Source organism: Chionomys nivalis, chromosome 8 (genome assembly GCF_950005125.1).
Source record: "Chionomys nivalis chromosome 8, mChiNiv1.1, whole genome shotgun sequence".
Classification (NCBI taxonomy): domain Eukaryota; kingdom Metazoa; phylum Chordata; class Mammalia; order Rodentia; family Cricetidae; genus Chionomys; species Chionomys nivalis.
The window spans coordinates 66408576-66425940 of record NC_080093.1 but is presented as its reverse complement, the minus strand read 5'-3'; the positions used below and the strand labels follow the sequence as shown (position 1 = coordinate 66425940).

Here is a 17365-nt window from a genome sequence, read left to right as displayed (position 1 = left end):
AATAAGTGATTCTTATTTAAAGAGGTAAGACAGCTTAGATGAAAATCATAGGAACTTTTTATTTATTGTTTTTTTTAATTAATTATTTATTTATTATGTATACAATATTCTGTCTGTGTGTATGTCTGCAGGCCAGAAGAGGGCACCAGACCTCATTACAGATGGTTGTGAGCCACCATGTGGTTGCTGGGAATTGAACTCAGGACCTTTGGAAGAGCAGGCAATGCTCTTAACCATTGAGCCATCTCTCAGTGAAGGATAAACACCAGACAAAGTAGCAGGGATGACTGATAGGGCAGTCTCCTGGGACAAAGGAAGAACTTGAATCCAGAGCCTTCCACTGAGAAAGTACCTGCAATAAGAGGGAAATGATAAAAATAGAAAGCTAGGAAGAAGGAACCCAGAGAACATCAAGGGCCAACTAGAAAGCCCAACATGGATGAGTAGGGCAAAGAGACATGCTGCAGAATGAGCCCACCCTTGGTGCTGCTGCCAGGAGCACAGTACAGCTTCACTTGCCAGAAGATAGAACAGCTTCCTAGGTATAAAGCATAGGCCAAGTCTCATTAAAAATATTTTTTTTGTTTGTTTTGTTTTTTTCGAGACGGTTTCTCTGTAGCTTTGGAGCCTCTCCTGGGACTAGCTCCTGTAGACCAGGCTGGCCTCGAACTCACAGAGATCCGCCTGTCTCTGCCTTCTAAGTGCTGGGATTAAAGGTATGCGCTACCACTGTCCGGGTTTATTTGATTGCTTTTAATCTACAAAACACCAGTTTCATTTGGCCCAAGCTGTCTGTTAGCTTGGCCAGCTAATTTTACAACTAAAGAAACATTTTTTAAAAACTATAATAATTACACACTGACAACCTAATTAAAACTTTTATTGGACTAGAAAAAGGGGGACCAGATCCCAAGAGACAAAAGACAATCATTTGTGAATATGGCAGTGAATTTCCTTTTAATTAAAGACAACCAGGACAAATCCATTAACTATCAAAAGCTACATTTTATGAAAAACAATCTTCATCTTTAAAAAACATTTAATCATACATATTTACAGTATATGCTTCTTTCTTTTCAGGATTTCACTATCGCCTCCAGTTCTAAAAAAAAAAAAAAAAAGAAAGAAAGAAAGGAGAAGATAGCAGGTTAATAGCTGACATGTTACACACACATACATCTAGTGACTAGCCCCTTGTCAGCACAGGGCCAGGTAAGTCACTCTACTCATGGAGTTCCCTTTCCCTCAAGAGTCTGACAGAGGTAAGCTATCTTGAAACAAATTAAGTTCCGTTGATTGAAACGCATACTGAGTTTATACACAGTACTTTAAAAGCTTATTTTAGTTCTCAAAGTGAGAGGAAATTGAAGCTAAAAAACTAAAGTTATTTTATAGACAGACTTAAAGTTAATGAAAATAAATGCATAACATGAAGTGACTCCACAAAATTTTAAAAGTGAGAGGCAGGGCCGACAAATTCAAGGTCCTTTCCACCCACTGCTGTCTTCAGTACAGAATACCATATCTTCTAGAGCTCTTCCCCTTTGTAAAAAATGAAATTTTGCATAGCATAACTCATTTCATAAATGTCCATTTACTCGCATCGCTCCAAGATAACTCTATGCTCATCTTCCTTCTCTGCTTTATGTCTATTAAAGACACGGAACAGAACAGTCAGCTACACTGGGGAGGCGTCCAGAGCACTCGTCCATCGTTAGGTGAAAACAAACCAATTAAGAGTTGTGCTGCTCTTTCATCTACAGATCTTTTAAGCACAAAGTAAGGAATCCTGAGGGACAGCCATTGGCCTTCTTTACCAGGTGCACAGTTCTAGAAAAAGAACACTAGAGGGAGGCAAACCCCAAATTTCACGGGAATGAGAAAACACTATGGTTTGAGCTGCCTAATAAAATTTTAACACAACTGTGTGGCTATGGTGTAGGAAATGTTACCTTCAGCTGGCATCAGGCACTTAATCGCTGCTGGCTCTGACTCATAGAGATCACAGGTTCAGAGATCTCAAAGGTCTTCACAATCTCCTGGTCAGAAACAGGAACATTCAGGCAGTGGGTTTACAACAGACAAAGTCACAGAACTGCACTGGGCAGCCTGCAGGGCCTTACCTCCCAGTCACGGTAACTCAAGGCTATAATTCCTTGGCTCCTCATTTGCGTGTTCTGTTCAATTCCCTCGTTTTCTTCATTAATCACTGGCTCTGTTTGAAAGACAGTTTCCAACATCATCCAACGGAACAGGTAACTTGAAGAGCAACTGATAATAGGTGTGAAGTTTCTACTGAGAAGAGACTTGTATGTATTTCCTAGAATCCCATGCATAACTGTTCCACTCAGTTAAAACTCAGCCCAACAGGAAACTGAGAACATGTGATAAGTAACTGCCATCAAAGTCCTTCATGCTCCACAAGACTTTCCAAGGGCATGAGCAAGAGAGAGGTCGTGTGTAGGTAAGAATGAAACGGCACAGAACCTCCACGGAGAGCGCTGGTCAGAAAGGAGACCACACAAATGACTGCCACTACAAACACTACTGAAATGTAGGGGCATTTACCACGTTGTCAGTCTTTACATCAGATAGTGAATTAATGATACCGATTAATCCATCAGTTTTAAACCATGCTTATATTTTCAGCCAACCAGGAGGGATAGACTGAATTTTTGTTTGTATAAATCTTATTTAAAATGGGAACTTGGGCTGGAGAGATGGCTCAGCCGTAAAAGGCTAGGCTAACAACCAAAAATAAAATGGGAAGTTTTTAGGCATGGTAGCACATGCTTTTAATCCCAGTACCTAGGAGACAGTGACGGGCGGCTCTCTAAATTCAAAGCCATCATGTTCTACATAGAGAGTTCCAGGCTAGCCAGGGATACATGGTGAGACTGTCTCAGCCACACAACTTCTGTGGTTTAAAATAATAAAAGCAGGCATGGTAGCATGAGTCTTTAATCCCCCAACTCGGAAGGTAGAGGCAGGTAGATTTCTGTGAGTTCGAGGTCAGTGTGGTTTACAATCTTTACATCGAGTTTCTAGACAGCCAGAGCTATACTGACTGAGAGAGCCTGTCTCAAAAAAGAAAATAATAAAAAACAAAACAGAAGCTTGTAATTCCAGCACTAAGATTGATTGGGGCAGGAGGGTTGAGAGTTCAAAGCAAGCCTGGACTACATAACACATTCCAGACTAGCCTGGGCCATGGAGTATGACCATCTCACACTGACACACACATACAAAAAACAAAAACAAACAAATGAAAACCTTACATTTAGTCAAATAAAATGTAAAATACATCTCATAAACTCTTAATATTTTCTAAAACTCACTTCTATGAACACAGTATAGTTACCTATTATCGGTAGTCGGTCTTGGTCAAGTCTTATTCTCGCAAAACCATCCTGAAATAAAAACATGGTTTGAAAAAACACCAAAATCTACTACATGAAAAAGCTTCATCAGTCAGAAAATCTATACTTCAGACTGCCACAATGAATCCCAACTTCCAGACAAGACTTTTCTCACATCTTTCTTCACAAAAGATTACTGCTCAGGTTCTGAATGAACTTTTACTGGACATAGATTCTGGTGTGGGAGAATTATCTGTATTCTGTCAATCATGTATTTTAATAAAACGCCGATTGGCCAGGCAGGAAGTATAGGCGGGTCAACCAGATAGGAAGTAGAGGCGGGGAGATGAGAAGAGAATTCTGTAAAGGAGGAAGCCCCTTCCTCCCACTCCTGCCCCAACTCTGAAGAAGCAACATGTGATCTACCCCTGCTGTGAAAAGGTACTGAGCCACATGGCTAACATGGGTTAATATAAGTTACAAGAGCTAATAAGTAGCCTGAGCTAATGGTCCAATCAGTTTATAACCTAATGTAGAGACTGTTTGATTTTCTTTGGGGCTTGCCGGCTGTGGGGAACTGGGCAGGGCAGAAACCCCAATGAGCTGGCCCCCTCATCACTACAAGATTCCATATTGACTTTATTACTATTCCTCCATTTATTCTTTTGGGGAACGGAGTGGCACTATGGTGCACCCATGGAAGTCAGAGAACCATTTGTAAATGTTGGTTCTTTCGTTCCACCTTGTGGGTCCTGGGGATCAAACTCAGGTCAGAATTGGCAAGAGCTCTTACTGGCTGTACCAGCACATCAGCCCTCAATCCCGAGAGACTCTTAGGAACAATCGCCTTGTTCTTTAACCCATTTATTCATAGTCTATCATATACTTTCCACATTTTATTACACATAAGTCTATCATTGGGACCACTGGCAAACATGCCCTTGTTTAAGGAAGTACTTCGGTAAATAGAAGGTTTTGTTAAATTTAAAAAAGCCAATTTCAACTTACATATTTAGGAATGCAACATGATGTAAGACTTGAGCCGTGATTCAGATATCTATGGTATATAGACAGGGTTGTTTGGCTAGTTGTGAAAATTTTCACATTTAATGAACTACAAACCCACTATAAAGCTCCCTGTGGATCCTTTATTCATATGCACCAGCTGCTTGTCACATTGCTTAATCCCTTCCTAATTATCACCCCATGAGATGTGACAGTGACAGCCAGAACTGTCCCCCTCTACTGCTTCTTTAGTGTCTGTGTCTTGAGAATGAACTTACTCTTATATAGCATGAAGACTTCAGGAAATGTACACCTATTGTAATAGTTTCATATAGCTTTACCATGATACGTGTAACTAGAAATGTTTCAAATTTGGGAGAATTTGGAACTATCTGCATAGATACAATGCGGTATCTTGGAGATGGGACCTAATCTAAACATGAAATTCACATATGTTCCATATATAACTACACTGAAAATATCTTCATACTCTATTTTTTTTTTTTTTTTTTTTTTGGTTTTTCGAGACAGGGTTTCTCTGTGGTTTTGGAGCTTCATACTCTATTTTTAATGGGCCTGCTTTTCATTTGTGGTCAATCGTATGCAGTAGCTGTGAAATTTTCCAATTACCATGTTTCAAGTTTTGGAGCATGTCACATTCGTAACGCTCACCTTGTGATTTTAAAAACTAAAGACAAGCCATAAATTTTGGTCTACCTATCATACCAATTAATGTTCTGCTATAATGGAATATCTTTATCAGCTGTATATCATTTTTAAAACACATAAACGATGTTAGAGAACTCTAAAAGCTTACCCGTATAATGAAGGAAACATGAAAGATGTTTTCCACTGTGCGGGGGAAAGAATGTGGATCAACCACAAAATCAAAAAAGGACATTGGCGTATCAGCTATAGAAAAAAAAGAAAATAATCATCCTCAAAACACACAAAAAACATTTTTGGTTCACAACAAGGTCTAAGCCCTAATATTCACCAAAGACAAAAGAAGAAACACACAGGCGTCCTGCTGTGGGGAGTATACTCTTGTGAAGGTCAGTTTGGCATTTCCGTTAACATAGAGATGCTCCCTGACCTGGCTGCCTTCCAAAGAGCCGTCCTCAGGAATAAGGGCCCAGACATACCAAGTTACACAAAGATTTTCACCTCAGCAGTTTGTACAATAGTAAAATGCAACAAAGAGTCTTTCTAGTGATAAGGATTATTAACACTATTTATGATTGAGCCAAACCATGGGAATCCCTGAAAATCAGGAAAAGTTGTACGATAGAGAAGAAGGTCTATAGGAAAAAGCCATAGTGCAGAAAGCGTGTATCATGATTAGCTTGGAAACATGAAAAGGAAAATGAAAGTAACCCCCCAAACCAGCAGAAAACACTATAAAAACAGGCATCTTGTGTTTGACAAGGGACCCTCATGGGAAACAAGAGGAAGGCAGATGATACTTTGATTTTATCGGGGCTGGAGACAAGGCTCAGAGGTTAAGAACATTGGCTGCTCCTGCAGAGGAAACAGGGTTTGGTCCCAGCACCCATAAGAGGTAGTTTCCAGTTCCAAAGGATCTGACACCCTCTTCTGGCCTTTTAGGGCACTGCATGAACCTGGTACACTTACATACATGCCAGCAGACACTCATATCCATAAACCTGTCTAAAAGCATTTCCAGAGGACCAGGGTTGGACTCCCAGCATCCCACATGGCTGCTCACAACTGCCTATAACTCTGGTTCCAGAAGATCCAATACCCTCTCTGGCCTCCATAGGCACCAGTCATGTATGTTGTATATGGGCACATAAGCAGGCAAAACAGCAGCACACATAAAATAATCTTTTTAAAAAAGTGGTTTTTAAAAAATAAGTAATTTTATCAACATCCTCATGTGAGGTATCAAGGGGGGAAAAGATTCGATAAATACATATGACAAAAAAAAAGAATCAAAATGAGACAGGTGTTGTTTCGTAAGCCTGTAATTCCAGCACTCAGGACTCTAAGGCAGGGAGATTAGCATGAGTTGGAAGCCAACCTGGGCAACAGACTACTTAGAAGAGAAGGAGGAGTGGGGGAATCACAATATCAAGTATATGCAACTGAAATGCCTTTTAACCGAAATAACCCTGCAGAAAGTGTACACCCGATCAACACAAACGGCCGCACCTTTTAACTCAGTGTCATACTTACGGTCTTCTCTGAAGTAGGTCTGCAACAACCCCAAGATCCTTTCTACTTCCTTCTCAGTTGCTTCTTGATGAGATTCCTCCATGCATTTCAACTGGGAAAGAAAGGCATCATCAAGCCGGCTCACCCTCACGTGTCATCACTGACCCTCCCTTCTCGGTTACACACCCGAGCTTCCAAGCTTCACTTAGGCTTGCCAGCTTTTTTTTACAGGCCTTAAAATTTAGTTTTATAATAAGTCTTCTCACCTCAGTAACATTCTTATATTCTTATTAGTAGAAGGGGAATGTTACCAAACCGCTGTATCAACTGTCTTTAGATGAAACATAAAGTCACAATATATAGTTTAGGACAGTAGTTCTTGACTGGACCTGATCACAGGGGTCACTTGCCAATATTGGAGATATGAAGTCTAAACATCTTACAGTGCCCAGGGCAATTCCCTCACAGGAAGAATTACCCAGCCCTAAATGCTGAGGGCACTAAGGGTGAGAAACTCTGGTTTAGAACTTATTAAAAACATAGAAAATGAGTTAAAAATGGTCAATCCAACAAAATGTTGAGACATTTTAAATAAAATATTTAAATGACCAGAACCTGACTGTAGATCCTAACACTTAGATATTTATGACTTTTTTTTGGGAGTTAGGGTGTTACTATGTAGCTCCTGCTTGCCTGGCCTAGAACTTGCTGTGGAAGTCAAGCTGGCCTCCACCTCCCAGAGCCCCCTCCTGCCTTAAAGCTCTACACCACCACACCCAACTGCAAGTATATTAGGTATAGGTTAGTCTCAAAGGCAGTGTTTGGAAAACAAACCTGAGCAGGCATTGCCCGCTGCTCTTCTATCATGCGAGGCTGTCTTGGTCGATCACTTCGTGGCTTTGGCACAGGAAAGTCTCCATGTATTGAACCCAACCTAATGAAAAATATGCTTTCATGTCCTCACTGTTTCCTTCAAAAAAGAACCCATGCCACAGACTAACAGCAGTTGGTGTAGTTCAGTCAAATTCAAACCAGGCATCAGATGAGATTCGGGCTGTGACGTCTCATATCCGTCTATATTCCTACCAGAACGCCTTGAGCTTTGTCAGCCAGATACCTTCTCTCCCACTTGGACTGCCGTAAGCCCCTGAATGCACCTGCGGAATCTTCCACCTAGCCTCTTACCTGTCATTCAAAGGCAACTTTTAAGGTCAGAAAGATGAGCACATGGCCTAGGTATGTCAGGGTAGCGGTTCACAGCTAAGGACTACTGAACACACCCATCATGACAGGATTCTTTGCTTTTAAGGCTCTATTCTCAAAAAAAAAAAAAAAAAAAAGCAACCAACAACAAAACCCTAATAGGTACATCATGTAGAGCAAGGCCCCTAGAATCTAGTTCCATTTGCTTGTTATACTTGAAATATAGTATAGATGGAACAAGCTTAATCTGCCCATCATCTCAATGTGATAGCTCCTACAGTATACTGTTATGAGAGCCTTTGGGCAGAAATATCTACTCAAACGCAGAAGAGATCTGGTTGTGAAAGCTGATCATTTACTGATATTCCCTCTGGAAAAGTTACTAGAGGCCTCCAGGTTGGGAGCAGTGGGTAAGTAAAGTTCACCAGAAAGATGAGGGAAAGGACATCAGAGGGAGAGGGTTGTTAACACTTCCTGTGTCTAGAAACTGAGCTGGACAATGACTTAGAGATTAGCACTGAACCAAAAACAGATTTGGATTTTATCACATAATTAAGAAGAGTGTGGGGGCTGGAGAGATGGCTCAGAGGTTAAGAGCACTGCCTGCTCTACCAAAGGTCCTGAGTTCAATTCTCAGCAACCACATGGTGGCTCACAACCATCTGTAATGGGGTCTGGTGCCCTCTTCTGGCCAGCAGGCACACAGACAGAATATTGTATACATAATAAAAAATTTAAGAAAAAGAAAAGAGTGGTCTTTACAGTTTCTACGATCGTTCTGGGTATCTGAGTTGCCAGAAGAAATGTTAAAGACGCTGGACCAGGACAGAGCCGTGCTACAACCCAAGCTCCAAAGTATTCTAGCATAGACTACCAATCTCAGGCTTAAAGGGATTTGAGACCAGTAGCCTGGAGCTATGGGAAGAAAGGACAGGGAATACTTTGGACAGCTGCCCCGGGAAAGCACCTACTGGGGAAGAAGGGCTGGACAATTAAAGGCTGTCTCCAAAGAAGCAGCATGATCCACCCCTGACTAGATTAGCCAACTGCAAGTGATCATGTAAAGGATGCTGTAATAAACGGCCCCAGACCTAATAATTTGGCCATAATCTCAAAATACTCTCAGTAGGGAGCCTGCAGGGGTCTAACGGAATCAGAAACCTGCTACAGACCCCAAGTCCCTGAGGTGGGAAGCAAACAAGCAGAGAGGGCATCTTGGGAGGGTCCTGGCCACAGCCTCCCTCCTAAGGGAAGAAAGAGATCCATTGCCTCAGGTTATGTTTGCATTTAGGGAAGGCTGTTCAAGTTTGGGTGGTCTCTGAACAATGGCCTCAGGACAATGACCTCTTTACTACTTAACAATCTTTATCCCTACAATAAAAAAAAAAAAAAAAAAACAGTTTAAGGTTTACAAATGGCTGGTCTGTTGGATTTTGAAAATAATCTTACAGAAAGTGGAATGTATGGGTTTTATTAAAGGTGTTTTCTGCTGTTTTGCCTGATATTTTCCAGGAGTCATAGACAATTAATTCAATATCAGTTCTATCTTCATCACGGATGACTTCTTCAGCTTCTAGCGGATTTACACCCATATGTGTCAGCTACAGAAAAAAAATAAAGGAAAAAAAAACAGTTAAACTACAACCATTCACCAAATTCAATAAAGAGGCCAGAGGGAGAGCCTCTTCAGAATAGCTCAATTTCTTACTGCAAAGATAACTCTACATATAAATTCCTATTCAAAAGTCCCTTTTATTGTGAGGGAATATTGGTGAAGACAGTGAGATAATTTAGCTTAACAGTTCTCAACCGGCGATTTGCCCCTAAGGGGTCTTTTGGCAATACAAAACATTTTGACAGTCAACAGCTGACATGCTCTGGCACCTCGTGGGCAGAAGCCAGGGAAGCTGTCCTATAGTGCACATTAGAAGCATTCAATGCAGAGATAGACCCAGCCTAAACATCATTTGTGCTAAGGCCAAGAAAACCTGTTCCTTTTCATTCCGCCTAAGTGGCTTGCGAATCGCAGGCATTAGCACATAGGGGCCTCCAGGAGCACAGGCAGCTCCGTGGGGAGCAAACTAGCAGGACAACTGAAGACCCCTCAAATGAAGCACTCCAGTCTGGAACTGGAAGTTTAGCTGGCTCTCAGATCCCAGCGACTGGCCAACTTCCTAGAAGGGGTCTCAGTATATCTAGAGAGCAGGGATGTGCAAGAAGAGACTTCTAACAGTCTTCCTTCCTGAGGAGACTTAGCAATGAGTCAAGCAATTCTCTTGTTTCTGAGTTTACTGAAGTGGAGTATTACAGCCAGGCGTAGTGGGTATTAGATAATTTGTTTCTCAGGAAAGAACATGTTCATGACAGCAAGCTGAAATATGCTCAAGTTTTCGAGTTAAAGTAGGATTAGGATATAAACAATAATTAAGAAAGCCCTCAAAGCAGCCAGACTGTGAAGGGAAAAAAAGCAGTCTGGCCTGGTCAGAGGAAGCAATTGGTTCTCCTCCACTCTTTTGCCAGCCACTCCAAAGGGCCTTACTGTGCTGTCCTGGCTGGCCTGGAACTAGATCAGAGATCCCCCTGCCTCTGCCACTGGCGTGCTGGGATTTAAGACAGGGACCACCACCACACCCAGCCTTTTCCTTAGAGCCTTACTTGTGATGTTACACTTGCAAAGGCTTCCCTAACCAGACGTTATGTAAGGGTTAAAGCTTAACCTAATTTTTACTTTAAAAATACCATGTGCATACTAGTCAGCATTTTCAAAATACACTCTACTTCATAATATTCTAAGAAAACAGTAAGATTTAATATTGGATATTAAACCAAGGGTCTTATGCACGCTAGGCAAGTGCTCTCTACTGAACCTCCACGCCCCTTTCTGCAATTTTTTTTTTTTTTTTTGGTTTTTTTGAGACAGGGTTTCTCTGTGGTTTTGGAGCCTGTCCTGGAACTCGCTCTTGTAGACCAGGCTGGTCTCGAACTCACAGAGATCTGCCTGCCTCTGCCTCCCAAGTTCTGGGATTAAAGGCGTGCGCCACCACCACCCCCTTTCTGCAATTTTTAAGAGGGGCTCCGCTCTACGACTCTGGCTTGCAATCCTCCTGCAAGTAGTGATCTCAAGTAGCTAGGATTACAGGTGTGTCCTAGTACACACAGCTTAACCCACTCTAATAATCATTTAAGCATAAAAGCACTGTTAAAAGTTCAGTGTTTAGCTGGGTGTAGTAGTACATGCCTTTAATTCCAGCACTCCAAAGGCAGAAGCAGGCAGATCTCTGTGAATTCCAGGTCTGTCTGGTCTACATAGTGAGTTCCATGGCAGCCAGGACTACACTGAGACTGTCTCAAAACAAAACAAAATAGTAACTCTAATTTTTTTTTTTTTGGACACATCCATCAGAAAAGGTACTGACTAGTCAAACTAGTTAATAGGCAAAGGCAGGTGAATTAAAAACTATATTAAATACAAAACCACCATATTTGTATGGTTCTAAAATATTTTCCAACTCCAAAGCTACAGAGAAACCCTATCTCAAAATAAAATAAAATCTTTTCCAAGACAGAATGACCATACAACAGGGCTTAACTCATCCCTAGCCTACATCTACCCTGAGCTCACCCCACCCCCACTTCTGCAGCGTGAACTCTGGTCCAGCCTAGGACAGATGAGCTGGAACACATATGAAGCACCTGAGGAAACGGTCACTAATAAACAACCAGGGCATCCAGAGTCTTAGAAGAGAGAGCTAGCTAAGAGGTTTCAAACCGCCCAAATTCCCACCCCAAACCCCACACACAGCTCAACTTTAATCTGTTAATTTCCTAAGATCTCCTTGGAGGACTCAGAGATCAAAACACAGAACAATAGGAAACAAAGTCAACTCCGTCTGTAAACTGATACAAGCAAGTAGATAACCGCATAATACGACGTTATAAGAGGCATTTAATTAAAATTCTGTAACTCTGAACTTACTAGCATTTCAACGTATCTTAACATGTCGAATGAGCTTAGGTCAGAGCGCAGCTGTTTGGCTTTCTCTTTGCCCAAGTCTGAAGCCAGAACGAGAAACTGGGCATCTAGAACTGCTTCTCTTGCTCTTGATACTGTAGAACAAGAAATACATGTTAACAAACATGCACAAACCACAGACTTTTCTCAAATTCCCAAGTACCTATTAGTATCCTTCCACTGGGGCAAAAGAAGCCTCAGTAGGCTGGAAATGGACCCACGGACGTCTAAAAACTGGTTCCCTCCCCGCTTCACTAAAATCTCAATCACAGCTGATCAGTCTTCCTTAAAGCTTGCTTACTCTCTATTTTTCAGATTCCTCGTTACCAAACCAGAATTTGTGTACACCTGGCTCTCCTGGGACTCACTCTGTAGACCAGGCTGGCCTCGAACTCACAGAGATCTATCGGCCTCTGTCTCCAGAGTGCTGGGATTAAAGGCCTGTGCCACCACACCTGGTAAACCAGAATTTCTTAATTTTTTTCTTCTAGATTTATTTTGTGTGTGAATGTTTTGCCTGCATGTTTGAATTTGCAGCCTATGTGAGCCTGATGCCCATGGAGATCATAAGTGGTCAACCTATCCCCTGGAACTGGAGTTACAGATAGTTATGAGCCGACACATGGGTGCTGGGCATCAAATCCAGGTCTTCCGCAAAAGCAGCAAGTGCTTTTGACCGCTGAGCCATCTCTCCAGCCCCCACTGAACCATCATCTCTTAGTAACTCCATTATAACAAAAACTTGTGTGGCCGGGCGGTGGTGGCGCACGCCTTTAATCCCAGCACTAGGGAGGCGGAGGCAGGTGGATCTCTGTGAGTTCGAGACCAGTCTGGTCTACAAGAGCTAGTTCCAGGACAGACTCCAAAACCAGAGAAACCCTGTCTCGAAAAACCAAAAACAAAAAGCAAAAAAAACCAACCAAACAAAAAAACAAACTTGTGTGGGGCATAACACCTCTCTTTGACTAACTCTTCCTTACTTCCTTTCTTCTTTCTTTTTGGGGGGGGGGGGTGAGACAGGGTTTCTTTGTGTATCCCTGGCTATACTGGAACTGTAGCTCAAGCTGGCCTCAGACTCAGAGATCCCCTACCTTTGCTGGAATTAAAGGCACGCACCACCACCACCGGCAATTCACATATTCTAATCACCATCCTCACCTGACTTGATGTAACTCAAATGGAATGTCCACTACAGGTAGAGATGTTAAGAAATCTACGGAGGAGAATAATCATTCAACTGAAGGACATAGCAGAGCTAAGAGTGCTGGGTTTAACAGCCCCTAATGGGTCCCAGAGAATTTGGAATAGTAGTCTGAGAAAACTAATGTAAGCCAAGACAAACCAACTCTGGCAGATTCAAACAGAAATGCCCGAGCCCAGCATGCCCCTCAGGGTCAGCAAACATACAGTCAGGGAGCTTGTTGACTCTGGCTTCTGTTCTTATCCATCATTTTTCTTTACAGAAGTAAAGAGTCTAATCATATCAAGAGTCACTACAAAGCCAGGCAGCGGTGGTGCAGGCCTTTAATCCCAGCTCTCAGGGGACAGACAGGTGGATCTCTGTGAGTTCGAGACCAGCCTGGTTCTACAGAGCAAGTTCCAGGATAGCTAGGGCTACACTGTGAAACTTCGAATTGAAAAAGCAAAAACAAACAGTCATAGCAGAAGTGATGAGGAGAGAAAGGGGAAGCAGATGCTGGCTGCTAGGCTCTAGTCTCTACCGCCCTTGCCCAACACCTCTATTGGCCACCACAAGAAAAGTGCCAATATCCTGTCTGGATGAGGGAAAGTTCTCTAAAGAATTACAACAGCCGGGCGGTGGTGGCGCACGCCTTTAATCCCTGCACTTGGGAGGCAGAGGCAGGCGGATCTCTGTGAGTTCGAGACCAGCCTGGTCTACAAGAGCTAGTTCCAGGACAGGCTCCAAAAAACCAGAGAAACCCTGTCTCGAAAAACCAAAAAAAAAAAAAGGAAAAGAAAAGAATTACAACAGGTGGAACACCCATGGATGCCAAGCAGAGAAACTCTTGAGGCCCAGTTGAGTGAACAGTTTTGTCTTCTGCTTTAACCATGGGCAGTAGCTGAGGGAGGTCGCATGTGGATGAAGTCAATAAGATGTAAAGTCAGTGCGGGAGCAAATAAGCAATTAAAATGGGGGAACTGAGTCAAGGCTAGGGATGGAAAGAGAAGCTTGACAGTGGAGAAAGGATCGTTCCAGGCAGAAGAGGAAGCCCAGTTCCTCAGCTTCTGGAGGTGATTTGGTGTATATGCTCGACCAAGAAAGGAGACTTACGGAGGTCATGGCCAGAGCAAGAAGACACAGAGCACAGAGCACTGAGTCAACTCTACAATAAACAAGCACACTAGTCAACTAGATCTGAATAGTCCTCAAAAGCATGAATTGTGGTTAGCAGGGAACAAAACAATCACTGCAGTTGCCCCGCTCTGTTTCCAAAGCATTGCAAGAGGCCTGAAGAGGGCATGGTTTGTGTAGTTGTCCTGGGGCTCACATGAGGGTGTACCCCCACCTCCATCACCATCAGGGAGTAAGTACCCCCACCTCCATCACCACTGCTGCTTTTAATTCAAAGCAAGACTGTGGTTTAAAACTCTATCATCATGGGACTGGAGAGGAGGTTCAGCAGCTAACACGGAGTTACTGCTCTTCCAGAGGCCCTGAGCTTGGTACCCAACACCTGTGTCAGGCAACTCACAACCCCACAACCCCCTTGTAACTCCAGCTCTAGCGGGAAGAGAATCTGCTGCCCTCTCTGGCCACCACAAACACTGCACAGAGGCACAAACACATGCAATTTAAAACAAAACCCGAAGAACTCCCAGGAGCCAGACTGCAACACCCTAAAGTGTATGCCTCTCCCCCAGTACCTCCCACAATGGAAAGACAGTACACTTGTAGACATGGCCACCTCCACTGGGTTATAGGTGGACGGACAGCTAAGAGAGAGGAGATGAGAAGGACAGGAAAAGGAACAGGATGTCTGAGGCTAGCTGCATCCTTCTCTAACTCATCTATTCAGTAAATGGAACACATATGTAAAGCTCTCAAGTTCAGACCACCAAAAGGTTCACAGGAAGAGACCTTTTTGTTTTGTTTTTTTGTTTTTTGTTTTTTTTTTTTTTGAGGCAGAGTTTCTCTGTGTAGCCCTGGCTGTCCTGGAACTGACTCTGCAGATCACGCTGGCCTTGAACTCAGAGATCCAGCTGCCTCTGCCTCCTGAGTGCTGGACCCATCTCATGGAAAAGGCTTCTTAAAACAGATTATAGGGCTCCTCCCCATCTCCCAGAAACTTATAAAAAACCCTTAAGTAAATGCTGAGCCAAATGGTAGTAAGCACACAGTGAAAGTAGTGTTGTTAACAAGGAAAGGGTTCTGGTAAGTGCCCTAGTAAAGGGGAATTGTGGAATGACGATAATTTGTTTCTATGAAAGTAATTCGCCGCCGGGCGGTGGTGGCGCACGCCTTTAATCCCAGCACTCGGGAGGCAGAGGCAGGCGGATCTCTGTGAGTTTGAGGCCAGCCTGGGCTACAAAGGGAAAAAAAAGTAATTCGGTGAGTATACACTATGACAACATATTTTAAAAATCATCAATTACAGAGAAACCCCGTCTCACAAAAAACAAAACAAAAAAAAAATCATCAATTACCTTCATTAAACAGAGTGTTGGCCTCTTCAAGGACCTCTGTTAATTTGTCACCAGCATTCAGTATGTCCTCCCGGTTTTCTATGTAAGAGAATACAAACTTAGGGCACTGTGTGCTCATCCTTCACTAATAAGTAACTGCCAGTTGTCACTTAACAGCACTGCCGGTAAGTCCCACTCCCACTTCCTGGGGAATTATTTGAAATGTCTTATCTTTTTAAACAAGTTGTACAGAAAGAGGCAATGCTACTGTTTCAAGCCACTTGAAGTTTTGTGTGCTCACAAGGCCAGGGCACACAGCCTTAGGTGTCTTTCCCTCATCTCATCTGAACTTTTAGACCAGGTCTCACTAACCTGGAACCAGCCAATGAAGCTGGGCGGGCTAACCTGTGGGGACCCAGAGACTCTGCTTTCCCGGAGCCGAGGATACAAGTGTGCACCACTAATTCGACATTTTTTTTTTTTTGGTGGGTTCTGGGGATCTAACTCAGGTTATCCCCCTTGCAGGAGAAGCACTCAGCCATATCCTCAGCGCCTGCGACCTGAACTTTTAACAGGAAAGACTCGCTCCCTGTGACCTTAATTCAACTGAGGCTAGATTAAGAATCGGTTGTCAAATTTAGCAAGCAACAGGGTCGCATGGAGAGCCACGCAACAAACGCATGGGCCTACCCAGCATTTCTCATGCAGTGCATCCGAGATGGGAAAAGAAACGCGTATTTTAACAATCCCGAGGGACTCCGCACTCAGGCGCCCACGCTGAATTCAACAAAAAGCACCCGGTGCTTATTTTGTTTGTCCTCCCTACTGGCTGGCTGAGCTCAAGCAAGTTAAGTCACTACCAGATCTGACCTCCCGCTTTTCCAGCCAGCAACAGAGCACCTGCGCGCCCGCCGCCAAGGTCGCGTAGGGTGCCCTGAGTAAACAAACGAAGCCACCAGCCCCCGCCACTCGCCTGCCCCCGCCTCTCCCGCCACCCTCCCCAGTCACGAACGCCGCCGGCCCGCGCAGCCCCAAAGCGCCACCTTACGTTGGACGGAGTTGATGAGAGCGCGGTACTGATGGCGGATCTGGCGGCATAGGCCCTGATCGTACTCGGCCTCCAAGCAGGCCGGGTCCATCAGCTCGTCCCCGGAATCAGACGGTTCGGTGTCCTCCAAGCTCGGGCGCTCCGCTGCCTCCCTGCGCTCGGGCGCGGAGCCACGGCGGACCAGCGGAGACCGCGAGCGGGAACGGGAGCGGGTGCGATCCCGGTGTGGGTCGCGGCTCCGACCCCGACCCTCGGACCGGCGGCCACTGCTATCCCCAGACATCGCGCCAATTTGCCTTGCAAATTCGGAGCGGCGGAAGTTCGCGCCAGAAACTGAAACCCCCCGCTGGGCTCGAGCGCCGGCTCCCGGGCAACGCAGCTCCCCCGGCTAGCGCACGAGCGCACAGCGACGCCTGTGGCGGGAGGTCGGCGGCGGGGCTGGCTGTGTTTGTGCCTGCCACCGGCTCTCTTTGAGATTCCTTAGCGTTGCTGTCGCCATCACCTTTTACTCCACAATGCAAGCAAGAGGCTTAGGACCTTAGCTCACTGATCCCAGTGCCCGCACCCCACTTAGCTAAGCATCTTCCCAGAGTTGCTTTGGCGCCTCAGGCCTTGGGGAGGACACTCAAACAGAGTTCCTTAATTATCTGTCACATAGTAAACTGTTAACCATCTTCTAAATATCTGTATCACAACATGTTCACAGCTGATTCCCCAATTACTGAGAAAGATAATTATATTCTATGTTTCAAAGATATATGTATGCGTTTCACTCAGTGTAATCGTTTGAGCATGCACTGTGCATAAGCGTGCATCTGCAAGTGCAGACCAAAGGTTGGCTTCAGGGGTCTTCCCCTATTACTCCACACTTTTTTCAGATTTGTTGTACGTGTATAAGTGCTTGCTTCACTTGCA

At 44.0% G+C, this 17365-nt stretch overlaps 1 protein-coding gene across 1 annotated transcript; it reads right to left on the bottom strand.

Moving 5' to 3' along the window:
* Window positions 1-360: 360 nt before the first annotated feature.
* Window positions 361-16832, bottom strand: Nsmce4a (NSE4 homolog A, SMC5-SMC6 complex component). The gene is made up of 11 exons (XM_057779985.1): window positions 16451-16832; window positions 15424-15501; window positions 11722-11852; window positions 9195-9346; window positions 7377-7476; window positions 6564-6654; window positions 5182-5276; window positions 3362-3410; window positions 2124-2215; window positions 1953-2039; window positions 361-1102 (listed from the first exon to the last, which is right to left on the bottom strand). The coding sequence occupies exons 1-10, from the start codon at window positions 16731-16733 to the stop codon at window positions 1965-1967; spliced, it is 1146 nt and encodes a 381-aa protein (XP_057635968.1). The 5' UTR covers window positions 16734-16832; the 3' UTR covers window positions 361-1102; window positions 1953-1964.
* Window positions 16833-17365: the final 533 nt, after the last annotated feature.